This window comes from Coccinella septempunctata, chromosome 1, assembly GCF_907165205.1.
Source record: "Coccinella septempunctata chromosome 1, icCocSept1.1, whole genome shotgun sequence".
Classification (NCBI taxonomy): domain Eukaryota; kingdom Metazoa; phylum Arthropoda; class Insecta; order Coleoptera; family Coccinellidae; genus Coccinella; species Coccinella septempunctata.
The window spans coordinates 55,008,450-55,036,137 of NC_058189.1; the positions used below are offsets into that span (position 1 = coordinate 55,008,450).

Genomic DNA, 27,688 nt, shown 5'->3' on the forward strand with positions numbered 1-27,688 from the left:
ACTTCCCCAAGGTATCTCCCATTATATTAATGTGACACGCTCGAGTAAATCACGAATTTCCTTCTTGGGCTCCCCAACTAAATGATTTTGGTGGATATCGGTTTTTTAGTTATACAAATTTTTCTGTTTTAGAAATTTTTGCTAGTCAGGAATGGGGATTTTTCGAACAAATATCAGCCATCAGCCGCATCCTATATAAAAAAATCGATAATTTGAGAATTGATATATCCTCGATCGAAATGTCTTTAGTAAATTTCTTCAATTTGAGGGTCCCCTTAAAATTTAAAGCTTTTTCAAAAGATCGGGAAGTCCTACTAAAAAAATGAAGGAACTCTAACTTGATTATGAAGCTGGCAGTTATATTCCGAACAAAAAAAACTCCGTCGATGCTGCTTATAGGAAGAGTACTTATTGATCCATTCTGCAAAAATATAGAATCATGGATCATTCAGACGTTTCATGCTTCTGAATAAATATTTAGTTTTCAGTTAGGAATAATGTTCACGAATAAACAATGCATAATCTCACTACAAGCAAACGCAGAGGTTGAATGATTCGTATGGCTACTTACGTGAGTTATTACAAAAGTTCAGACACATCGAAATTAATAATACATTTCCATAGTTTGTACTAAAGGAATCATCTTCAGGCATTTTTATTTCACTTCTTGGTTTCTCCCTTATCATTTACACCATGAGAAAGAAAAATTAAAAACTATGAAGGATCGAAGAATGTAGGTTTGTACTGAATTTTATTCGGAGATTCGTTATTTTGTTTCATTTTTTCAAATAATTGTCCATTCTGACAATTTTGGGAGAAATAACACCAATATTGAGCTGAAAATTCGTACCAAGGATTTCTTTTCATAGAAGAGTGGAAAACAGTGTACTACTTACTTTCTGTATGTTTCATATTTCTTAGAATTACTGTGGCCGATAGCAGATTACTCAACTATTTTCTATTCTGGTCTTATTTTCGACAAATTACAATAATTATGAAAATTTAATAAATTCAAATGGGAACCCATATTTTTATATTTCGTGTCTATTCTACTCGAAAGTGTGAAACATTCATGTACAAAAATAGTTCTTTAGTCCGAACAAAACAAGGGATTTTGATTTGCTTTTCTTTCAGTCTTTGGTGATTTCTTTGTGAAAAATCGGCATTGTCCCAATAAGTCACCCTATGAAACAACAAAATAAATGAATGAGATCCGTTTGATTTGTAAACAACCTTGTTTCATATGACATATCTAATATCCCAATATCCCACGTATCCAGAAAAAAAATTACACATGCACAAAGTGAAACACATGTACAGGACACTATAAAGTATAAGGGCCATAAAAAGCGCACTTTTACTCTCCCGAATTCGTTAATTTTTCCTGTCAATTCAATCGCTCTGGTCACGGCAAACTCAACAACAAGGAATTAATTGTTGAACTAACTAAAAAGACGCTACACAATCTTATAAGTTTGTCCATTCACTCATAAATGGTAAGAAACAAAGAAATCTTCAAGGGTGGTAATTGTCCCAAGTTACAGGACTGTCTCAAGTCACCCGAATCTACCGGTGTTTCCAGACTTATTGAGCTCTCAGTTGTTTCTAAAGACGAGAACTTTAAAATTTTGCCCCAAAATCTGTCGTTTCCGAATCTTTGCTTTTTGGTCCGAAAACAATCTTGAACTTCCGAAGGAAGAGAGCTATGTTGTAGGGTCTCACTGCGCCGGTTGAATTCGTTGATGGCAAAATCCGGATGGTTTCGGAGGTAAAGAAGTCACGAATTTTTTTTTCAATATTTCAAAAAATACCTATCCTTGTGTCGTTAGACGAACGGATAGGGTGATAGAATTTTCCCCTGGTCGAATTGTTGATAGCGCCTGTTTTTCACATATAAGAAGCTGTATGCTACTTCTCTGGCTTATATTTTGACGAACGACTGTTGAAAACAAGATTTCACAGATTATCGAAAAATAAACATGCGTACATTATCTCACTAAAATATTTATTCTTATTGGGGTTGGTCCTTTAACAACCCCCTAAACACCAGGAGGGTCGTACAGGTCAACTATCATCAGTATATGGTACCTATGTTTTGAAAAGACTTCACAGGCAACCTCTGGAGAAATTTCCGATTTAATAACAAGGAACTGTTCAATTAATGTCAACCTATTCAGGTGTGAAAGTTCCGTCCGACAGTCTGGTCTGCGAGCTAATCCTTTGCCGACAATCAACAAGATATGTATGTGCGGAGTGGGCAACGTGATAGCAATCCATTTGTTCCAACAGACATTACCGAATATAATTAAACAGGATCTCACCTCAGTCACCATCTGACAGTTGGTAATACTGCAGGCCGGTTTACGACTCGAAAATGCCTTAGCGGGAAAATTTTGAGATTTTTCTCTCGAAATTTTTTGGTTAATTTGAAAGTTTTTATTTGTTACTGTTGACTTCGTTGCTGTACCACCTTGATCCAGTGAAAATGAAACATTTAAATGGAAAAACTGCTATCGAGATAGCCAAGAAAATCCCACGCAAAATTGACGAAGAAGCGCCTAAAGGTGAGTCGAATTTTTTTCTTATCAAGCTTTCTTAATTTCTCACTCCAACTTGCTGAACCCAATCATAACATCTTGTGAGGCTATCAAAAGAAATAGAGAAATAACTATTTTGATCAAAATCTAATCGCACTGAAAACGCCGACTTTTTTTTTCAAATTCAGAGAAACTTTAATGAGCTTAAAATATTTTTTTTCAAATTATTTTGGTGCTCATTGCTGTAGGCACAATGTTGACATTTTTTTTCATTATTGCTAGAAATAGATAGAACTACCTTCAGTCCTTCACTAGTTTTTCCAGATAATATCTAGATTTTGTAGAACTCTTTAGCTTCATAGCTTTTTTCGAAACCGTACAAGATTTTGATTTTACACACTCTTTTGTACATAATTAGCTACCTTTATATATTTCAGGATATTCGGTGTTTTGATAATAATGTCTGATAAGCAATTATTCTTCTTTCTTATCAACGCTGCATATGCAATAATTGATTATATAAATTTAAGAAGAATAATGAAGCTTTTGAAACTATCTAAACATGTGCAGTGCTTCCATATTTCGTTATGATTTCAACAAAGTCGGTGGCTCGTTCAAGAGTTACGCTTGAGAGAATTATTCTTTTACCTATTGTTGATAAAAATTAATACCTTCCAGGATGAAGTATTGAAAAAATAAGTGAAGTATCTTGTGATTGTCAAGTTCAGTAGGGTATTCTGTGTTTGAAATTGAAAATTCAATCTTTCATTTATCGCACGAGTGAATAATCACTGAATTTGTACAGAGGTATATTATATACAAAGTCCTTGAATTATTCCCTACCAACTCTCACTTTTCAAAATGAAATAAAAATAATCTATTAATCGAATCAGCTTCCAAATTGCGGCGCATTCAAGTTATGAAGGAAGCCATCGCATATAATTGTCTTTCAATTTCTTTGCGAATAAACGGTATAAAACCTAGTTGATGAAACATACATCACCTATTTCCAGAATTATCGAAATATTCCAACTTTCATTTTTCAAATCGAAATGAAAAATTCATAAATAGACTTTTAGACTTCCCACCAGTGAGTATTTAATTAAAATTCAACTAGGCAATTTCATTTTTTTTCGCTTTTGTAATCTGATGGTTCACTATTCATTAATAGATAGAAAGATAGAATAATTAACCGATGAACCAAAAATCTGAGTTACCGTTTTCTGCGAACTGTTTGTTTTAGTGGTGTTTCTGGAGGTTACCACTCCTCCACTGCTTCTCTCAATCACTTCCAAGAAAAATGGCCTGAAAGAATAGGAATCACTGGCGTATTTTTAAACATTTTCGTAATACTTATGCACTATGCTGGTAGTAGTAGGTACATTCTATGTTTTCGCGCAATAAATCACAATGGCGCATCCAGAGTCTGAGTTTGGGGGGTACTGGCAAATTTTAGGGGACTGACATATATATCTATCTATATTCTATAGGATAATGAGTGGGTGATTGATTCTAGTTCACCTAGATATAGTTAGGGGAAAACTCTTTTCGAGGGGGGTAATTACACCCAGAACCGACCCCCCCCGTGGATGCCCCCCTGATAAATCACGTCCTTCAGTTAACACCATATAAAGTATAATCATTATGGCAGCTAACTTTCAATAGAAAAATGAATAACTGAACTTAAAACTCATTTACTGAAAATTGTATAATCTGTTCAATTAATTCAATAAATGAATATTTCATTTCACCTTCATATCAATATTATTGGGACTATGGACAGAAGAAGGTGAATTCTAGATAAGGATATAGAATGCATGTTTATAATATATTCTTATGTCCTGATGATTAAACACTTGACTTTATACTCCGAACACGTCTTCTACATATCTAATTCGATGAATTTATGCCCACCTGAGGAACATGTTTCAGGTGAGGTATTGTCCTATATTATTGGGAATTTTTTCACGGTCATTGGGTTATTTGGAATGTCTTGCAGGCAAAGAAGTTACCATAATTATTGTACGTTTTTTCTTGACGGTAGTATGAGGACTGAATATAAATAATTTTTGTTCGGACCGCCTTGTGATGTAGAATGAGAACACGATAGAAATGAAAATTGCTTTTTTCTGGTTATCTGTGATTGATATTAGAATAACACTGAATTTTCTCAGACTTGCCCCGCATAACAATGGTACTTTATTTTCAACGAAGGATATATTTCTTCGTTATTTATGATCAATTATCTGTATACGTTTCAATCTCCTGGTACTCATTGATTATATTATTACGAAATTACTTCATAGTTTTATTATGCAACCGTTATTAGGAAACCACAAGATAATTTTTCTGAGAATTCCTCAGAAATATCTACAGAGCGTTCGAATGAATACTGTCGATTTTGTTCAATTTGTATTCCGGAGTTGAGGATCTGAAGGAGTTTATTATTGGCTAATTTTAAGGTCTACAGAGATGGATAAAAATGATCAAATTTTAGCACATTTTAGTAAATTTTACCTTTTTACACTGAAGCTACCTCAGTTTGAAGTACACGATTAAGCTTCAATGATTTTTTGCCTTTTTAACCACGAACGTGGTGAATATACAGGGTGTCCCAAAACTTGTGAATCAAACGTCACAGTGTCACACCACGATAGAGTAGACCAGATACTATTGAAACACCAATATTAGTTCAGCGAAAATGTACCGTTTCCAAAATATTCAGAATTTTATGAAAATACCTAAAGTTTCCGATTTTCGAACTATTTTTTTCAATCTCAGGGCCAGTTTGTGACAAAGGATAGTGATTACAAATCATATTAATCCTAGATTATTGTTTTATCACACTTAATTGAAATTATTCCAAGTAGTTAATCGAAAACCCAAGTAAATATAAATTAAAACAATTGTTTTTTCTACATAATTTTTATTACTCAGAATAAACCCTCTCTATAGCGGTGATAAATTGATAATATGGGCGAAAAACGCTGTCCTTAATCACAAATTGGCTGTGGCTGTGATTAGAAAAATAGACCGAAAATCGGCAATTCCAGGTTAGGATTTTTTGGAAACGGTACATTCGCTCAATGTTGGTGTCATTCGATAGTATTTGATCTACTCTATTGTGGTTTGACGTTTGATTCACCAGGTTTGAGACACCTTGTATATGACGTCTATTGCAAATATGATACACTCATTATTTGTTTGAAAAATAAATATTACCAAGACTTCTAGAGCAGGTTATGTTGAATAAGACTGTGACATCTTTCGAATGTTTACTCATTGTGTTCAGTGTATTGAACGCGTCACATGGTAAACTTCGAATTTTTAGTTCATGTTTGGATGTCAGGTCATAAAAATAAGAGATGGGAAAGTGCCGATTTCACTTTTTTATGAACGAAAATTTATTTTATGAACTATTATATATCTGGGAATATTCATTGAAAAGGTACTACTCAATCCCCAATGGTACATTTCAGGAAATCAAGCCCTCCTAATAGTCCTACTACCGTATATTCGGGTGACTTGGGACGAATGCTGAATTCAGCTTGTCATATTTTCGAAACGGTGACCTATTTTTATCTGAAAAAGAAGTTCGAATATGCTTCATGACCCAGACTATTGATTAGGATATATAGCATGCTTTAGTATTCGTATATAAATTTTGAAAAAAATTAAATATACTTATCCCAAGTCACCCACCGAGTTGGGAGGCTTGGGACACAAGTTAAAATCCATTGATTTCTCAACTCTCAAATGAAATAGGTGACTTGGGACGGTGTATATTTTTGAAAAATTAGAATTTGTGATTATATAGTTGAAATTCGGTCTTCTTCTTCTTCTTCTTCTTCTTCAACAGCCCGTCTGCATCCACTCCTGGATATAGGCCTCCCCTTTCTTCTAATTCATTCGGTCTTGTGCCAACTGGTGCCAGCATCGTCCAACCTTTGCCTTGATGTCATCTAACCTGCGTTTTGGTGGTCTTCCTATACTTCGTTTATGTGCTTGTGGTCTCCAATGTACAATTTTCTTTGTCCATCGATCGTCTTCCTGCCGATGAAATTCGGTAAGGAAATTAAATGATGAACCCCTATTACAGCGAAAGTAAATATATTGCAACTCAAATGTAAAAACTCTACACAAATTAAGGGGATTTCGATTTATTTCATTCTTTGGTGATTTCTTTGTGGAAATAACGTGAATAATTATATTCTGCGAAAAATCGGCATATTTCCTGCTGCCAATGCGCCGCTTGTAACTATTCGGCATTGTCCCAAGTCACCCTATGAAATAACATAATAAATGAATGAGATCCGTGTCGCCGTTTGTTTTGTAAACAACCTTGTTTCATGACATATCTAATATCCCAATATCCCATGTATCCAGAAAAAAAATTACACATGACAAAGTGAAACACATGTACCTACAGGACACTAGAAAGTATAAGAGCCATAAAAAAAACGTGCTTTTACTCTCCTGAATTCGTTAATTTTTCCTGTCAATTTTAACGCTCTGGTCAAGGCTGACTCTGGTCAAGGCTGACTCTGGTCAAGGCTGACTCTAGTCAAGGCTGACTCTGGTCAAGGAATTAATTGTTAAACTAACGGAAAAGACGCTGCACAATTTTATAAGTTTGCCCCTTCACTCATAAATGGTAAGAAACAAAGAAATCTGCAAGGGTGGTAATTGTCCCAAGTTACAGGACTGTCACCGGAATCTACCGGTACATCAACAGAAAGAGTGTGTCATATTAACACATCTTTTTTGGTAGATGTTGGCTGTACAATCATGATAACGAAAATTTTTTAGAATTAGAAGAGGGCCGAAGTTGAATCCCCTATATTTAGAAAATTTCCTTTATATTCTGAAAAATAAACCTCCGACAGTTTTAGTCAAAGAAAGAATAACAGCTTAACTTAATAGCATATAAAAATTATTTTGATGTTTTATCATTCACCCAGTTTGCTCAAATTTTAAAGCAATTTTCCTAATCATATTCCCATTTGATCTGCTATGACTCTGAATAGCAGATTTGTGGTATATTCAAAATATTCTCCCTACCCAATGTAGATAACAAAAACCGAGAAAGCAGAATGGAATCTGTCAAGAAATTTATTATCACACATAAATTACCAATTGTGAAATAGACGTCTTCACATTAAAAAAATTCAATAGTGAAGCTATCTATATATTAAGGTATAATGTCAAGTGTAAGTTTTCCTGGTCTCCATTCGAAATCTGGCCGTAGGTACATAATTCCTTTGCCCCACATTCTTAAATTGACTCGAGGAAGATGCAAGATAAGAGGAACATGTTTTAAATTTCACTAACAAATTACAAATCAAGGCGATATAATATTAAAGCGGAAGTACTCTGCTCGGATAACTCAAGAAAATTGAGCGAATTCTTGAATCAAATTGAGGATGTTTGTTCCACTTTTTTTCATCTTTTGAGTCCAATATTCAAATCAACAACAAGTTAATAACATTATAAGTCTGTGGCGAACACAAAGTTTCGATAAATTGGATAGAAATTAGAAATTGTCTAATAGAAGCAGTTAATTGATCTTTATTTATCTGAAATGAATGTCTAACATTTTTTTTCCCTGAAGTTCAATGGACTTGCAGGCGTATGCATTACCAAAAATGTAAAATATTTTTTTTATATATGCAGTAGTAAATAAGATTAAAAATCTCTAAGCAATCTTTTTTAATCTTGTTTTCCGGTTTCATCAATTTTCTTGAGAATAGCCAGATTGAGTTCGTGGAAAATTTAGCTGAATTACATGTGTGGGATTTTCAATTAGTTGAATAGCTCGTTCAAACGTGGTAATCATAGCATTAAGCAACTTCTTCGTAGGAAATGAGACAATCGAATGACGGTACTGATTAATGTTAATTCATTATTTTAATTACATATTTTCTATTATTCCTTATTTTTCTTGAATAATTGTACTATGAACATTCAGTAAATGTTTTTTTCGAATTTTGAGAATATAACTACCTACTTCAATAAATGTTGATGTGACGTTTAATGGCTTATAATGGACAAATGATTGTATGGTTGGTAGATCAAGATCTTGAAACAACATCGTGGATGTTGAAAATCTAAAGCATTTTATCTTCTTGTCTGAATCTGTGAGCAGTTTATTCGATATAAATAATAATTTTTTTATTTCTAATCATTACGAAGTGGACCACCTCCATTTTGTCAATGTGAGAATATGTACTCATTTCGATGACAGTATAAGCATAATTTTCGATATGAAAATTTCTTGGGGAAATTTCTAGTAGTTTCTTCAAAAATGATAAACTGAAATAATCAATAAATTTATAGTTTTATCACATTTGAAAAATAAACTACAAGATGTAACGGCTAAGCATTACGTTCAAGCACAGAATATCCACATAGAAAATTCTATAGCCGACTTATAAGTTGGCTCCAACCACGAATATTTTTGAACGCACGTTATTGTGGTTTCAATTAGACCTGAAAAATAATTCATTGTCCTACAAACAATATTATGGAGGTTTTAACGGCATGCAGACAGGAATTGAATTCGTGCCGTTAAAACTTTCATTATATTATATTTTCAGACATTAATGAACTATCATCGTAAAAGTAATATTAGCCAGAATTTCGAGAAAAAATAAAGGTAAAAGAGAAGATTAAACTTTCAAGTGTTTTCATATGAATAACTCAGGATCATCCATTTCTTCCTAACAGAATGGAAAATATTTGGATTTACGAAAGCTTATACAGGGTCCGGCAAAAAAACCTCCCTGATTTCAATAGGCATTTGCAAACAGAATAAGAAACATACAGAACAATTACTTATATCAGTGAATAGCCTATATGATGCCATTTTACATCACTTAGTACACTTTACTTGGTTTTGAAAATTACGTCTGATAAATGATGTCCCCCATTGTTAAGACATTTACGAAGTCTTTCCCTGAAGTTTGGTTCCAACAGGACGGAGCCACAGCTCACACTGCTCGGCGGTCCATGGAAATGTTAAGAGAGTTGTTCCCTGGACGTCTTGTTTCTTTAAGAGGAGACATTTCCTGGCCCCCAAGGTCACCCGACTTATCACCTTGTGATTTCTTTCTGTGGGGGTACCTAAAGGCTGAAGTGTACAAACATCGTCCCAGAACTCTGCAAGAACTAAAAGATGCCATTAGGCAGGAAGTGGCAGCCATTCCAAAGGAAGTTACACGAAGAACTATGGACAACTTCAGGGAAAGACTTCGTGAATGTCTTAACAATGGGGGACATCATTTATCAGACATAATTTTTAAAACCAAGTAAAGTGTACTAAGTGATGTAAAATGGCATCATATAGGCTATTCACAAATATAAGTAATTGTTCTGTATGTTTCTTATTCTTTTTGCAAATGCCTATTGAAATCAGGGAGGTTTTTTTGCCGGACCCTGTATGTACATATGTATTTATATTTTAATCTTGGATTCATGAAAATTTATTATTTAAATCTATATTATGCTTCAAATATGAATATTCTTGAATTTTTCGTTGATTTTTATTGGAACGTATATTGTTGTGGATTTTATATGGAAAAAACGTTTCACGTATGAATAAGCAGATTAAACTAAGTACGAAATTGGTTCCGTACGTTTTATTGTGACATGCTAAATTACAAATGCTAATGGACAGATTCTTACTTCATTATATTCAGTATTTAATGAATATTTTTATTCCTCTTTGTAAAAAATCATAGAACCGAAACTTATTGTTCTTTTCCATAATTTCTTGATAGTTCCACACTATTCCATATGTAGAATGTGGATTAGTTGACAGTTTCCCCAACAAATTTTATCTAAATTCCTCATTTGAGAAGATTTTTTTTTTGGCATGTTCCATTTTGGTATCATGGTTATGTCTTTTTCTTAAACTTAATTCATTTCGATAGTTTCTCTCACAACCTTCTAAATATATCCTCTATTGACGGCTGTAGTTTTTCTATACATAAATCGTTATGTTATTATATGTTTGCAGAATGAACTTCACAAGTTCTCAATGAATGTGCTACAAGTAATTATATTGAACCATAGGGTTTAATACTCGATGATTAAACTAAACAAGCTTTATACAAATGTTGCTGGTTTCTGTTCTAAGGGATACATGATGTGATTTTTTTTCTACAAAAATTGTAAGAATATTTAACTCGTTTCAAGGTTGCTTATAGAGGACCACTAGGTTTAACCAATTTTATTAAAAAACATGTTGTATTTTTTTCATCTATAGAAATGGAACAAAGCTTATTGGAGAACTTTTCTGTTTGGAAATGTATTTTTGCCAAGTAACACAATTCGCAGGTCTATGTCTCCAGCCCCCCCAAATTTGAATATTTCACTTTTTTTGACGCTAAAGTTTTGTACTAGTTTTGTACCGAAATGTACCGTTGAAAAAAAGTTTTGTACCCTTAATTAAAGTAACGAAAATACGGTTTTCAGTTTGGGGGGGTCGTAGACATGCTCACCCCCCACTTTTGAAATAGCAATTTTTTTGTATTTTAAAGTTTTGTACTAGTTTTGTACCGAAATGTACCATCAAGAAAAAGTTTTGTACCCCAAGATTAAGGGGTCTTAGGAGGGTTTGAAATTGGGGGGGCTGGAGACATGTTTTCGAAATAATGAGATTTCTGTTTTCGAAACAAGCTAAAACATGAGTACTAGTTTTGTACCGAAATGTACCGTTGAGAAAAAGTTTTGTACCCTAATTAAAATGAAGAAAATATAGTTTTCTGTTTGGGGGTACTGTAGACATGCTCAACCCTCACTTTTGAAAATGCAATTTTTATTTATTTCAAACTTTTGTACTAGTTTTGTACCGAAATGTACTCCGTCAAGAAAAAGTTTTGTACCCTAAGATTGAGGAGTCTTAGGAGGGTTTGAAATTGGGGGGCCAATGACATGTTTTCGAAATATTGAGATTTCGGTTTTCGAAACAAGGTGAAACATGAGTACTAGTTTTGTACCGAAATGTACTGTTGAGAAAAAGTTTTGTACCCTAATTTAAATGAAGAAAATACATTTTTCTGTTTGGGGTACTGTAGACATGCTCAACCCTCACTTTTGAAAATGCAATTTTTTTTTAATTTCAAAGTTTTGTACCAGTTTTGTACCGAAATCTACTGTGAAGAAAAAATTTTGTACCCTAAGATTGAGGAGTCTTCTTAGGAGTGTTTGAAATTGGGAGGGCCAAAGACATGTTTTCGAAATATTGAGATTTCGGTTTCCGAAACCAGGTGAAACATGTGCACTAGTTTCATACCGAAATTTACCATTGCAAGAAAAGTGACGTTTTTGTGACGGTACATTTCGGTTCGAAACTAGTACACATGTTTTAGCTTGTTTAGAAAACTGAAATCTCATTATTACGAAAACATGTCCCCAGCCCCCCCAATTTCCAACCCTTCAAAGTCCCCTTAATCTTAGGGTACGAAACTTTTTCTTGACGGTACACTGCGGTACAAAACTAGTACAAAACTTTGAAATAAAAAAAAGTTGCATTTTCAAAACTGAGGGTTGAGCATGTCTACAGTACCCCCAAACAGAAAACTGTATTTTCTTCATTTTAATTAGGGTACAAAACTTTTTCTCAACTGTACATTTCGGTACAAAACTAGTACTCATGTTTTAGCTTGTTTCGAAAACAGAAATCCCATTATTTCGAAAACATGTCTCCAGCCCCCCAATTTCGAACCCTCCTAAGACCCCTTAATCTTGGGGTACAAAACTTTTTCTTGACGGTACATTTCGGTACAAAACTAGTACAAAACTTTGAAATACAAAAAAATTGCAATTTCAAAAGTGAGGGGTGAGCATGTCTACGGCCCCTCCAAACTGAAAACCGTATTTTTTTCATTTTAATTCGGGTACAAAACTTTTTCTCAAAGGTACATTTCGGTACAAAACTAGTACTCATGTTTTAGCTTATTTCGAAAACAGAAATCTCATTATTTCGAAAACATGTCTCCAGCCCCCCCAATTTCAAACCCTCCTAAGACCCCTTAATCTTGGGGTACAAAACTTTTTCTTGACGGTACATTTCGGTACAAAACTAGTACAAAACTTTGAAATACAAAAAAATTGCAATTTCAAAAGTGGGGGGTGAACATGTCTACGGCCCCCCCAAACTGAAAACCGTATTTTCGTCACTTTAATTAGGGGTACAAAATTTTTTTTCAACGGTACATTTCGGTACAAAACTAGTACAAAACTTTAGCGTCAAAAAAAGTGAAATATTCAAATTTGGGGGGGCTGGAGACATGGACGTACAATTCGCAACCATTCTCAAGATATTACAAGATATACAGTTTTACTGTAACGGTATTTCTTAGAATTGCAATTTATGCATCTTGAAATACTAAGTCAATATGTCTTTTGATTTTTGTTTAACAAGTAGTGTTTTGTCAATTAATAGTATTCGCCTGTTTTCAATATAATATTTTACTGCAACATCCTGTATCTCGTGAACTAGCGTCTGGCATCACTTGTATAGATAAAGGGAAAGTTTGGCTTAATTCTCATATAAAAAGAATCTCAATTTCCGGAATTCTTTCTTTTTATTTTGGATCATCATTATTCATTTCGAAAAAATTTGGAAAAAATAAAGAAAAAACATCAAAATGATAGGAAGCGAAAGGTACACAAAATTAATGATAATGAAAAAATACGATGTTGTATATTGAATAATGAATATAGTATTCATACCAACCATAAATAAAAATAGGTATATGTATAACATATTTTGTGAAACAATCGGTGATCATAATCATAACTCGAGAATACAATGTATAGAGCCTCATAAGGTAAATGAACAAGGAATCTAAAGATTTATTGAATTAGAGATTGATTGATGTACAATAGGTGAGGACAATGGTTTTCGCCAATCTTTTTTGAGATATATTTGAAATATTTTTGATTCTCTTGACTGAAGATTGAACCGAAAACATCCAATTATATACATAGGTGTTTACACTTCTACGTCGAGAAAATAAAGATTAATGGGTACCTATATGAAATAGAATTAAATGATATCACAGCAATTGTTGCATTATTAAAATGTATGAGTAGTTTTACTACGAGCGGAAACGTCGCAATTAACTGACTGATTTATAATTCAGACTGCTTTTATGATTCATTGAAAGACACCAAATACACACGGAATACCTACCCATCATTCTTTCACTGGAAGTAGGCTACCTATTAAGGTTAGAATGGTGTCAAGCACCAATGATTCTAGTGGTGTCGATCATTATCACAATAAACAGGATTATCCTTTTTCATGTGATTTCCCCAGAGCTGACGGATGAATATTAATTGCTTCTCTTGTATGTATAAATATACGTACGGTTGTCTCTGATACGTACACTCCATAAATATGGGGTGGGATATACATGAAGGGTGGAATACTATTATATGGATAGCGCGCTAACGATATTTGAGAGTATCGAATACTATACTTCATTCAAATTTATTTTAGCAGTCGGTTGGCCATGAAATAATTTTCTCAAGTTTTTGTAACTAGAACCAAGGAGATATAGATATATCTCTTAGAGATATAGATATATCTCCTAGACTAGAACGAAGTTAGGTTGGCACTCATGAAATGTCGTTAATGTCATAACGCCGTTGCCACAACTAATATCAATTTTTATGACGAAAATGCCGAAAGTGATTGAAAAAAGAGACAGGGTTTCAGAAAGTGCTATACATATAGAATTCAGGTCCGCTCATTCAAATAGTTATACCCTGATATTCTAAAATCCACAATACGTCAGACGGTAGCGAACATATTCAATGTAAGAGAATTTATATAATGTTTCATCTGAATCTAAACGACATATATTTCAGCTGGATATTTCCACAATCAGAAAGATTGTGAATGAAGAGGATGACAAAGAATTTCCTTCTATTGGGAGACCCAAAAAAGTGGTGTCATTTGAGAATTTTCTGTTTGAGTGAATTAATGCGAAAAGTTTACTACAGGATTTTCGATAAATGTCATCGGAGAATAAGTTCCCTAAAATGGATTTTTCTATTTTTCATTTGACTTGTCCTATACAATGTAAATGTCTTAAGGTACTAATAAATACCTATAATTATTATTATTACATCAATGTATTAAGATGAATAGCCACAAATACGCGCAAGTTGCCCTGTTACTTGTTTATTCATGTGAAATTTTTGTTCAAAGGTGAAGTTCATCTGAACTTGAAACTTCCTTCAATTCATTTTACTTATATTGATGCAAGATGATTTTTGTTGAAGAATTTAACATTTTTGTAATTATCTGTTAATTTCTTCGGGAGATACCCATTCCCAACCACTGCATCATATGCATTTCATCTTCGAGTTAATATTTTTGAAATCTGCAAATGATGTAAGCCAAAGAAGATTACGAACATTAACTCTCCTCAAGCTAGTGCATATTATGATATACTGATCTCTTGTATTTTCCATGCAAATAACTGGATTTGATACGACTTCAATCAGTTTGTATAAACTTTAATTATGTTCGTCACATATTTTCCGAAGAGATTCGACATTGTGATAAAATACGTAATAACAGAAACTTTTACGTAGAACGGGCAACATAGCGTTGATTTAAAACCCAAAAATGTTTTGACAAGCTTCATAACCCCACATTTTCGTACAATACAGAGTGAAATGTGTCAAACTTCCATGGCCAACCGACTGCTAAAATAAAAGTGAATGAAGTATATACATATCCTCATATTCATATGTCGTTCAAGGATCAGTATTTTTAAATTTTTTTTTGCAATCTCCGAGTGAAATCAAGATGTTCCGAATAAATTGAATTACTGAACCCTGGTTTTGGTAATATTGGGAAGTTTTGATAAATAGTTGGGAAGCCCAAGAGGGAAATTCGGGATTTACTCGAGCGTGCCAGATTGATACAAGGGGAGATACCTTGGACCATGTAGAGTACCTGTACCACAAATTAGACCTGTATATACGGGGGAATTGTCTAGGACAGCCAGTCAAAATAGTAAAAACGATCATTCTACACGCTCGAGCGTGTCAGATTAAGATATATGTGGTTAATTACATGTTCAAAAGTATACATTCTCTTAATCTGACAATTTGAGCTTGACGAAAATGTGTGGGAGGGCGTCAAACTTGCAAAAAAGCAAACGTCACGTGTACATTCTCGAGCGCGGAGGGTTTTTCTTGCGTCACGTCTGAATTGTCAGTTCCTTTTTACAATTTTCAACTCTTCTGTACGGCCAGCCCCACCACGTAAACTGTCAGATTAACATGAATCTAGCTATGTGAAGTTGGCACCCCCAAATGCCAATTTTGAAACAAAAATTTCAGGGTCGTTTGTCCATCGTAGGTCCATGTTTGTCCACCCTTTTTTTTTCATTTGTTCGGGCAACGTTTTAGAGATATCGGAAAAGAACTTTTTTGGGGGTGCCAACTTCACATAGCTCATGAATCTATTATTATCAGAGAGCCATAGGGCATATAAAGTATTTTAGTCTGACAAGCTCGAGTATGTACAGGGTGGGCAAAATTCGTTGTCTACTGGGAGGATCTCGAGAACTAAAGCAGCTAGAAGAAAACGGATCACACATTTCTTAGCTCATTTTCGGAGAACCAAAGAATGGTGAAAACCGCAGCCTTCTAAGATACCCCATTTTTTAATTTGACAATTTCGTAAGGTTCTCATAACTTTTTTGTCTTTGAAGTTACAAATCTGAAACTTGAACCTTTTACAGACACTTTTTACGTAGAATCCTCTGATGAGCTCAAAATATTTTTTCATTTCGAATCATTAGGTAAACCATTTTTTGAATGCAAACTTCTATTGAATTTTTTATTTTTGAATTGGAGAAAAATCTTCAGTCAGTAGATTCTACGTATGAAATTGCCTAAGAAGGTTCAAGTTTTAGATCTGTAACTTCGAAGACAAAAAAGTTATTAGAAGTTTACGGAATCCTCAAAATCTCAATTTTTGTTTATAACTCGAAATCTAAAAATGATAGGCCGATTCTGTTTTCAGATTTGGATTACTCATCAAAAAAGAGCTAGAGAATGTGTCATCCGTTTTCTTTTAGCTGCTATAGTTCTCGAGATCCCCTCAGTAGACAACGAATTTTGCCCACCCTGTACACCAGACGATTTTTTTTTACATCTTTGGAAACCTGCAGACGCTTTCCCCACGGCTGAAAATGGGACCTTTTTTTTTTTCTTCCATTTATTCTTAAAAATCCACTAGGTCTCCACGATGCTCCAGTAAATCCCGATTTAGCATTGTCAGCTCCCCAACTAAAAAGGCGATCTGTAAAACCTACATCGAATTCATAGGTGCTGTTACTGTTTATACCTAATCTTAATTTATAAAATTCTATGAAGAAGAATTACATGTAGATATTTCTTTTTTGTTTCCTTTTCATAGTTAAAAAAATGAAAAAAAGAGTTCATGTTTCATTGAATCTTATAGCTAACAAAATTATAAGTGACTCTCTATCGATTCTATTATATTTGACAATACGCAAATAAAACCGGAACCAAAGATTATAGAGTTATATAACAGTCGTTTCCATAAAACTTCTTCCAAGAAGCCTGCCTCAAACTCTCGACCTGTATTTTGAAAATAATTTACGAGTTTAATGACAGGATACGAACGAACTTTTCATTATGCCATCAGAGTTGGGGGCACCAAAACGAGGTATATACTTAAATAGGCGGGACTTTCTCTGAGATGGCATTACCTGCATCTTTCATCAAAGAGAAGAATTCGACATTTAATGGCTCGTTTTTGTAGGATACTGATGGTTGTTGACCGCAGTTTCGCTCACGTAAAATTCGTACTGCAACAATCCAGGATATTTCTGATCGATTCTTCAGAAATTGAAAAAAAAATTGAACCCCATCTGAAATTTTCATATTACTCGCAATTTTCAGAAATTGCTTGGACAAAAATCGTCTATTTTAATTCGTTGCAGAAAAAATAAGCTTAGTATTCCTCATTTCACAAGTACAGAATGGGCAAAATTCGTAGTTTACTGAGGGAATCTCTAGAACTGAAAGAGCTAGAAGAAAACGGATGACACATTTCCGAGCTCTTTTTCAGAGAAACAAAGAATGGTGAAAACCGTAGCCTCCTATGATTCTTCGTTTTCGAGTTGTTAGCAAAAAATGAGATTTTGACGATTTCGAAAAGTTCTCATGACTTTTTTGTCTTTGAAGTTACAGATCTGGAACTTGAACCTTCTACAGGCCCTTTTTTACGTAGAATCCACTGACGAGCTCAATTTTTTTTTCATTTCGAGTCATTTAATTTCTTTAAATGCAAACTTTTATTGAATTTGTTATTTTTGTTTAATTTTTAATAACTCAAAAACGAAGAATCGTAGGAGGCTAAGGTTTTCACCATTCCTTGTTTCTTAGAAAAAGAGCTCGAAATGTGTCATCTGTTTTCTTCTAGCTCTTATATAGTTCCCGAGATCTGGAGATCTCCTCAGTAGGCAACGAATTTTGCCAACCCTGTACATATGTAAATATGACCTTATTTAATACCTACTTCATCCTTTATTTTTCCCAAAAATCATAAAAAAGCCTGTCGGATAATTATTCAACTAGATATTCCATGCCTTGAGATAAAAAGTAAACGAATGTGAGATCAAATCAAACTCTTGCTTCAAAATAGGATAGGATGATGTACAAATAACTATAAAGACATTTCACTTTGCGAATTTAATAAGTCGTTTAATTGTTTGCGGAAATACGGGTATCGAACATCGAACTATTTCTTTATGAATTATTCACAAAGATATACTAGAAGGTCACTTGGAGATTGAATGGAAGATGAATTTCATAATGTCTTAGCTCTTATATTCGAGGAACAGTTCATATTCAGATAGTTCCAATTAAAACTAAGAACACTGCAGTTTTTTTTTTTAATAGGAGGTAGATTTTCACTTCCGAAAAATATAATATGAATTTTTATCGATTAAGTTAATCAGTTATTCCAATTTTCACACTTTTTTTTGTAATACTGGAAAATTATGTTATTTCTGGGAACCGTGCAGCCTTGAGCTAGTTCAGTACCTGGATGGATTGATAGCTCTGGTTCTTCTTGGAATTCTTGGAATATTGATTGAAATTCCTACCGGTTTTATTGATTACACCAAAAACTTTATGAACTGTTAGTGAGTTCATGATGCAATTGTAGTAAATAATAGAAATTGATCAATCGAAGTTGCAAAATCAAATTCTTTTCCCTATACTGTTCCATTATTCAATATAATTTTTTCACAGAAAATCATTGCATTGAAGTTGCAATTTATTCGGTATTTCCATTATTTATCGTATTTCAATGCGGTTTATTATTGTTTTTAAATACCAAGAGACATGGGGGTGACATAATCTGTTTCCAGGATGCTTAATTTTAGGTGTTCTTAAGAATTTTTGATATTCCATAACATATGTTCGTTAAAAAAAAGATTTCGTTCCCAAACGACAGATTATCGACTGATGGGTCCTCAAGAAAACTGGTTAGATCGAAATTTACAGAATATTCGAGACTGTCGATAAATTCTGCCCTAAATTCAAATTAGGTACCTATACCAGATAATTGACTTGACTCAATGTTAACACTCAGTGCTTGAACGGAATATATAATACTTAGGTTGGCTTCCGAGCTGGATTTTGAACTGTTATTGGTTCATTATTTTTAATGAGAAGCAAGAATTTTCATTATACTTTTTGAGGCATGTCCCTTCTTGGCTTCCTTTATTCATACCTAGTTTGAAGAAAATTGTATATCCTATATAGGATATACAATTTTCTTGAAATCTAAATTCGTATGCATTCATCCTTCTGGTCCTTCTTCAAGAACGCTATGAATTTCGAATTTGAAACAATTGACCCAAGGGATTCCTCATTATCTTTCAAAAACTGATTAAGTGTCAAAAAATTATTGAAGAAAGTACCTATCACCAAAGAAATATATTTGGAAATATCATTCTCTATGTTTAATTCCTCAAATTTCTACCCCAAGAAATTATTGAATTTATATGACCGATACTGATACTTACGGGGTCTTAGATAGTAGGTAATACCTCGAGAATCTCCATTCAAAAACGGCTTTCACTAGTTCCTAATTTATGCCTTTAATTTCTTACGTGAAGCATTGATTTTTTTTAAATTTAAGTTAAGAGACATCTTGATGTCACCCCGTCTCTTTTTTTCCAATTTAGTTGTTTTTTCATCAGAAAAAAAAACTAGAACTTTATGTCAATAAAACTTGTTTTTACAATAATTTTTCGACGATTTTTTGACATATTTCATATTTCGATAAAAATAACGACCATAGATAACGACGGGGTGACATCGGCGATTCTATTCTTTATATATTGCAAAGATTTTCATAGCGATATATGCAAAAATTAGGCTGAAATTCAGGAACAACTGAAAATTATTATTCAATATTTCTAATATTACCTCTCACGTGGTAATTCCTACTTTTCAACTGACTCAGTACGTAATTCAGGCAAAGATATTACACACAATATCATTGAATTCAGGCTATTGCTCAAAAATGTAACACATTTTCGTATTTGGGGTAGCATCCGTAAAGCAACCAATGTCAATCGTCTTGATCTCGAATCGTATGTACTACTTCCCCTTAATGAAAATCCATAATTGATTATATGCATGATTCTCACAAAAATGAGTTTTTTAACCACGACACGTGTTTCGCTATCACTGCAGCATCTTCAGCTAGGTAAAGCTTAACTCCTGACCTGAATATGCTATTGTGATAGCGAAACACGTGTGTAGTGGTTTAAAAACTAATTTTTTTAAATATCATATAATCAGTGACTATTTCTCGGAGCTAAAAGCTGAGAGGAACTTTGGCGAATGTATCTCTCGATTTTTGTATAATTATCACATTTTTATTGAGTTACCTTTTTTTTCTTCGAAACATCATAATGACATTTGGGGAATGGCCACATTTTTATATTTATTTGTGTTTAGAAAATTACATGGAAATAACGAATACAAACGATTGCAAGATACTGATATCAATTTTCACACTCTCTACACCAAGGGTTTCAAATTCTTCAACCGATATTTGAAAAATATTATATCACATTACGAAACTTTCAGGTATCTATCGGTGTTATATTATATTGAAAGATATTATTAAATTCGTAGAATTAAATTTTTGGAGGTAGAATATCTTTACGAGTGCAACAAAAATATTTTTTTAAGCTTGTTGGGATGCTGGTCTTGATAATTTTAAAATTAATTATTTTATTGTTTCTTCAGAATTCGAAAATTAATTTTTTTTCATTCATTAAGCGCCAGGAAATCATTATAAAAGGCGGATGCGCTATTCATAAAGTTGCTTTATTTTCCAATCTCAGTAATTCAAAGGAAATTTTTTGTTCGCAACGTTTCGCAATATGTAATTGAATTTCTTCTCATTATGGGTTGCAGATTAAAATATTCTCTTTTTTTTTGGTTCAAGAATCTCATTTTCGCAATGATAAATTATAAGATTTGGTGGTTGCGCTAGTAAAATAACACCAAATTCCTCTACATTAATTGATAAACATTAACGTTTGCAACAATCAATACAATATCGGAAATAGGAGTGTCTTTTAATCCTTTATTTATTAACAAAAACTAGACAGAATTCTTTTATCATATCGTGTGTTTGAATAGAGTACGAAATTAATCTTTGAATAAATAAGTACTTGCGAATCATAGTTTATTTTTATAATATTGGGTTATTAGGCTATTTCCTAATATTTCGCAACGATAAGATCGATGAATCCAAAAAAAATGGTTTCGACGTATAATACATAATGTGATTCCGATAATAGAAGAATGTTTATTTTTGAGCGGCGCTATAAAATTTAAAATATTTTTTCTTCCATTATCACCTTTCATGAATTATTGGAAAAGACTAAAGTGTGGTGGATATCTAGAACATATTGTACAGTTTCAACAATATTATCCCATTCGATTGAGAATTGGTTTGCATTTTTGGGTTACACGAAATGGATAAGTTAAACTCTGGTAATGAATAAATGTTGATGAGATTTTTATTGGGGTAATGCATTTTATGTGTTCAATGATTCCAACGACAACAGTTTCTTTCTTCGACGTAGAAGACGGATGGCGCCTTCTTTCAGTTCTTCCTCTGTTTTTCAGAACTTTCGTGCCTCAAATGGAAGGCTTCGAGAATCTTAGGGTTTAGGGTTTATCTCTGTGATGCGTGATTTCGATGGTGTTGATTGATGTCATGGAGTATTGAGCATAGATTAATTAATTTACGAGATAAACATAAATATGGGTTGAATTCTTAGAAGTGCCTATCTCTTCTCCAAATTCACCTCTTATGCAAACGGTAGATATCGATGTATGAATTTACATATTTTTCAAATCCTGCAGCGATTCCTTTGAAGCTTGCCTGGAACAGAAACCTATCGTACATCAAACGATTGTTGAGTTATGAAAATAGAGGAAAGTGATCTTGGGAAGTAAATCATTCGATGAATGTATGTCAGGTTATTACGTTGAAAAAATCAGGCGAGTTCTCGTTGCCTAAAAATAAACTTTTGCGAATTTGGTTTTGGCAAACCTGTTCGGCGGAATTCCTTCTGTCATCGACTCACATGTCAATATACTTACTAGCAATAGAATGGAATCATTTGCAGAAAGCGTGAATCGAATAAATCGAGTTCTGTCGACCGCAGCCTTTCCTGGTCGACAAAACCGACCTCTTTTGAAGCGAATCGACCAAGGTTGTTGGTGTGATTGCAGGAAGTGGGTAGGAAAGTAATTAATTAGGAAGTACATTGTCATGTTGGTATTCAAAATGGATTAAAAATAGATAAAATGGAATCATGTGCTATTATCATGTGCCAGAGCAAAAAAAGATTCTGCGATAATGCATATTGTCTGCTGATATTCACAGCCAAGGTTTTTTTAAACGAGAAAATTTTACGCAAATTATTTTAGGTTCTTAATTTTTTAATTATATCTATCTATAATTTTGACAATTGAGGCAACGACTAAATGCCCGAGTGTGTAGCAAAATCGCAGACTATTTCTTGCAAAAAAGATGTAAAATACCATACCTGATGTAGAAAATAACTATTTCTCAAAATTGAATCACGAGACGCTAACCCCTGTTAGTTGTTTTTTTCTAGTGTAGATCTTTATGCCCTCAATAAAAAAAAGCTGTTTGGAAGACCCCAGTCAATGCTGGTTCCCAGCTTCCAAAGAAGACAAGACAACAATTAAAGCTACAAAGTTACAAATTTCATATTGTCATAATTATAGGTTAATTCGAGTCTTTGACTAGTACACATTTTTTAACAGTAGATTCTTGAGGTCAAAAGAAACACTTTCTTCATAAACCATTTTTATTATCGGCCCTGATAAAAAGATATAGCCATTTCAAGTTTTCATAATGATCTGTGCTACTTCTGGAGAAACAAAATTACCTTTAGAATAACTAGCTGAATCTGTGACACTACAAATCTTTGGATCTTTTAAAAAGAGTTGCATTCGGTCAAAGTACCCAATTTTTCGAATTTCACAAATATTTTTTATTTTATCATATTACTCGAAAACAAACGGCGCATTATACGAGAAAATATGAAGAATACTTTTATTTTACAAAACGTCCAATTATTCATTATATATATAGCGGCCAACTTTTCAACAGTTGGGTTCTTTGAATAAGCATGGTTGATAACTTTTGTTCGAAAAAGATTAATCAAATAAATGGAAAACTACCTATATTCCGAAATTCATTTCATTCGATTAAACCATTTTGTGAAATAGAACTAAAAATAACATTTTTTTATAGTTTTTCAACGATCTGTATCTGTAACCGAGCCGGATGAAATAGAGTGAATAGTAAAGGAAAAAAGTCTTTCTTTTGACCTCAAGAAATTTTAAAATATTTTTACGATTTTTAAGACTCACTCTGCAGTTTGTTTGCTACTTTGCAGCTGAAAGCGCGTGTTTTCATTGATCACTTGAAGTTTTTTGATTTTTTATTCATCGTCTTCACGAATGAGTTGCATGACTAGACTGACAACGAAACTGTTTTACAAATACAATTTTTATATTATTTGTTTAATATGCCTCTACTTTCAGTATTTTAATATTCCTAAAGCAAAAAAAAAAAACAGCAGATAGACTTGATCGCTACTATAAAGAGTTGTATAATTGTTGTGGCATTCGATGAACGCTGTTATCAAATTTTGTCTCAAATATGCCAATAAATACATAGTGAAACAATAAATACATAATAACGAAATTATTACATGTGCAAAACAACTAAGAAGGTACATTTTTAGTCATATAACTCATGCAAAAAGACGATTAATACCCCAAAAGTTAAAAAAACATAGCGATCAATGAAAAATAATCGCAAATAGCAAAAACTATGTTGAGTGGTTCAAAAGTAATGATAAATATGACATTTGTACCCGTTATCGCTATTTTTGACCGGAATCTTCCGAAGAGCTTTTTTTATTGAGGGCAAAAAGGTCTACAAAAACAATACTAATATTTAAAACTTACCTGTATCTGTACGCAGTGTCAATCATCTTCATGATAATATAATTTCGACAAAATGCTTCACTGGTTGAAGTTGCTGTAGAAAATGATATGACCGAGTTTTTATTGGGAAAGATAAAATTGACCTCTTCCACAAATTTTTATAGCCGAAGCTATTTTTCTTCTCGAAAAATAGCCCACAGTTCGCGAAAATAATTATCCAGAAGATAGTATAAAATTATTTTTTCATTATGCAGAAATATATGTTGGACCTTTCAACTTGAATACGCCTAACTTAAAGAAAAACTTTATAAGATCCACAATATTTCAATATTCTTAGACGAAAGACCAAAATTTTTCGTTTTGTTATTTGCACATACATCCTGTACATCAAGGAGAGCTTGAAAAAATACATACTCTGTGCCAGTTACGTAAAGACTAAGAATTGTGTTTTGCATCACTGACGAAAAATCCAACATCGGTGAAAAGATATCGGAGTAATAGCTAGAATTTCAAGAAAACGAGCTGATTTCATAAAATGGCGATATTTCTATAGCAACGCATTGTATTCAAAAAGTGGCAAAAGCCCACAAATATTTCCAAATTCATCGCCAAAAAATGAAAAATTTAGCCCTTACATTCACACCCTGTACAATAAGAAGGTTGAAATAAATGCTGAAAAACTTGCATCACCAAAGTAATTTCGAAGTTAGTCAAACTTGGCAATTTTTCAGGTGTCACATTTTAATACTAGCTGTTCGGCTTTCTATGTCACTTAGTATATAATGAAATTTTTTTATGGTTTCATTTGAGATATTGGTACGTGAAATTTAAATTTTCAAATGAAATGAAATGCACCCTCTTTCGACTCTCACTCGTATATAGATCAATAGTGCTCATGCTTGTAAGGACTCAGAACTAAATAAAGGAGCCAGTGGAATGAAAACCATAATAAGGGGGAAGGGTAAAGGGGAGCTTCTTTTCGAACCCGATTTCATCTTGCACCTTGAGGGTTGAGTTGAGTTGAACTTAACAATGGTCAATTCTGCACCTGAATTTGCGATACAGGGTACTAAGGTACTTGTGGCATGTGACAATCCTATACGAACCGTATGATTAATAGCCACATTCTCGGGATTCTGAAAATACAAGGCAACAAGTGAAATTGTGTAATTTCTCTGGAAGTTCAGGTAGAGGAAGTCGAAGGATATGTCCAGTGATAATGTAGGAGGTGATTTTGTGGCGGCAAAAACGGTATATCATTCAGTCTGATAAAATTTGGTGCCCCGCGACGTTGTCACTTCCTCCGAATATTCTTTGATTTAGGTACTTGGATGTTACTCCATAACGCATCGGATCCAGTTGTGGTTTAAGCGAACGCATCTCCATTTGGAAATGTCAGAAAAATGATACTCGTCTGATTCCATATAATCTGTCTAACACTCCAACCAATTATTTTTTTGGTTATGTACCAACGCATTTATAGTTAACAATGGTTTTTCAGGCATGGAGAATTTTTTATCAGCATTCCTTTAATCTGAATGGATTTTCATGTAGAAATGTTTATAAATTGCTCTTTGGAAATGATGCGTTGATTTCATATGGTTTTTTCTGAATCTATTTTTAATTTTTGGACAGTAGAATATATCGAGATACTCACATAAATTCCTTTAAGGGAAATATAGTGTGGGTCTTTCATATACAGGGTGTCCCAAAACTAGTGAATCAAACGTCACACCACGATAGAGTAGATCAAATACTATCGAATGACACCAACATTAATTGAGCGGAAATGTACCGTTTCTGTAAAAACCAAACCTAAAGTTGCGGATTTTCGAACTATTTTTTCAATCACAAGGCCAATTTGTGATTAAGGATAGCGTTTTCCTCCCATATTATCACCCCTCTCTATAGAGGGGGTTTATTCTGGGTAATAAAAATCATGTAGAAAAAATAATTGTTTCAATTTACATTTACTTAGGTTATCGATTAACTACTTAAAATAATTTCAATTAGGGAAGATAAAACAATAACCTTAGTTCAATATAATTCAAAATCGATATCCTTTATCACAAACTGGCCCTGTAATTAAGAAAAATAGTTCGAAAATCGGCAACTTTAGGTATTTTACTAAAATTCTGATTATTTTGGAAACGGTACATTTTCGTTGAACTAATGTTGGTGTCATTCGATAATATTTGGTCTACTCTATCGTGATTTGACGTTTGATTCTCTAGTTTTGGGACACCCTGTATAAGTTTTTTTTGAGCCACCCTTGCTCAGATTCATCCCCCTAAAAATGGCATCTGATAATTTTCATAGTGAATGAAAGTAGTTTCGATAAAAAAATGTTTTTCTATGAAAATTTTCTACGAAAAACCCCAAATTGGACACTGGGTGGTATAGGATTATTTTTCACCTCTTCCTCACCTGAAAATTATTCTATTCAAGTTTTTGATTGGAATTTTCAGAGGAGAATTATTTTTCCCTCAAAAATGAGATAATCCTTCATTTCCAATTCGATAAAGTTTTTTTTTGGGAGATATTTCTTATAAACTTGGCAACCTCGCACCATGTGACTGTACGTCACTGACCGGCGCGGGACTGAACGCGATTTTCGTTCTATTCATAAAGTTGGCCGCGTGGTTTTCTGAAACCTAGTAATGAATAGTGCTGAATTTCATACCGGCATCAGTATAGTGTGAAAATCGATAATTGGTGAACAAACCGGCTTTATCCGCATCTAAGATAATCTCGAGCGAATCCAAAATTTCCGAAAAAGTCACAAATCAACGTATGATGAGATAATTGTCGATTATGAAAATTTATTTAAAATTTTTATTATATAATTTATTCACATTGGTATTATCGAGGAAAAGGAAGAGGTTAAAGTGAACGGACTCCAGAGATCTTCGTCCAGTTTTCCCAAGTTCCTTAATTATTTATTACACAAGTGATACTACATTATTTATTGTTGATTAGGTTTATATGATATTGTTTGTTAGTTTGAAAATATTGAAAATGGAAAGTTATTCTTGATCTTGAATCATTTTACGGATATCGACCTAAAATAAATACGAACAGTTTATTAACGCTGATACAGGAACTAACAGTAACAAAAATGACAAGCAACTTGAAAAACGGCAAGGACTTCCACAAAACCAAATACACCGTCGTCACTGTAGATGATAACATTGATATCGGAAAAAAGAAACCAGGTGAGTGCTGTTATTCCGTCATTCCATTCTTAATTCCACACATAGACTGTCTCCTTATGGCACATTCAGTATTTCAGTATTATATTTTCTTTCACATTTTCTACTGGTTCCAAAAAATCTTCAGAAGAAGTATTATATGTAGCTCATCTTATTAAGAAATTATTTGTAGTTCTCGTTCGACCACACGCTTGGCCTTATCATCGACATAGATAAGAAAATGAAGTGAATCCAAGGAAAAGAATTCAATTAAAATACTTATTTTAAATATTTCATCACTTGTAGAGTAAAATTTCCGGTGGAAGGGTCATGGATTAAACAAAATTTTTAATCACCATAATGAGTTAT

At 33.3% G+C, this 27,688-nt stretch overlaps 1 protein-coding gene across 2 annotated transcripts in view; it reads left to right on the top strand.

The window, feature by feature from the left end:
- The first annotated feature begins 2,293 nt into the window (after positions 1–2,293).
- LOC123313504 (putative inorganic phosphate cotransporter) overlaps positions 2,294–27,688 on the top strand; it is a 38,210-nt gene continuing 12,815 nt past the window's right edge. The window contains exon 1 of one of the 2 annotated variants that reach the window (XM_044898427.1): positions 2,294–2,564. In XM_044898427.1, coding sequence (XP_044754362.1) covers positions 2,486–2,564 — 79 coding nt within the window. In that variant the 5' untranslated portion in view covers positions 2,294–2,485. Of the gene's footprint in view, positions 2,565–26,746; positions 27,344–27,688 lie in introns of those variants that run through there. The other variant, XM_044898419.1, reaches the window with a different exon arrangement.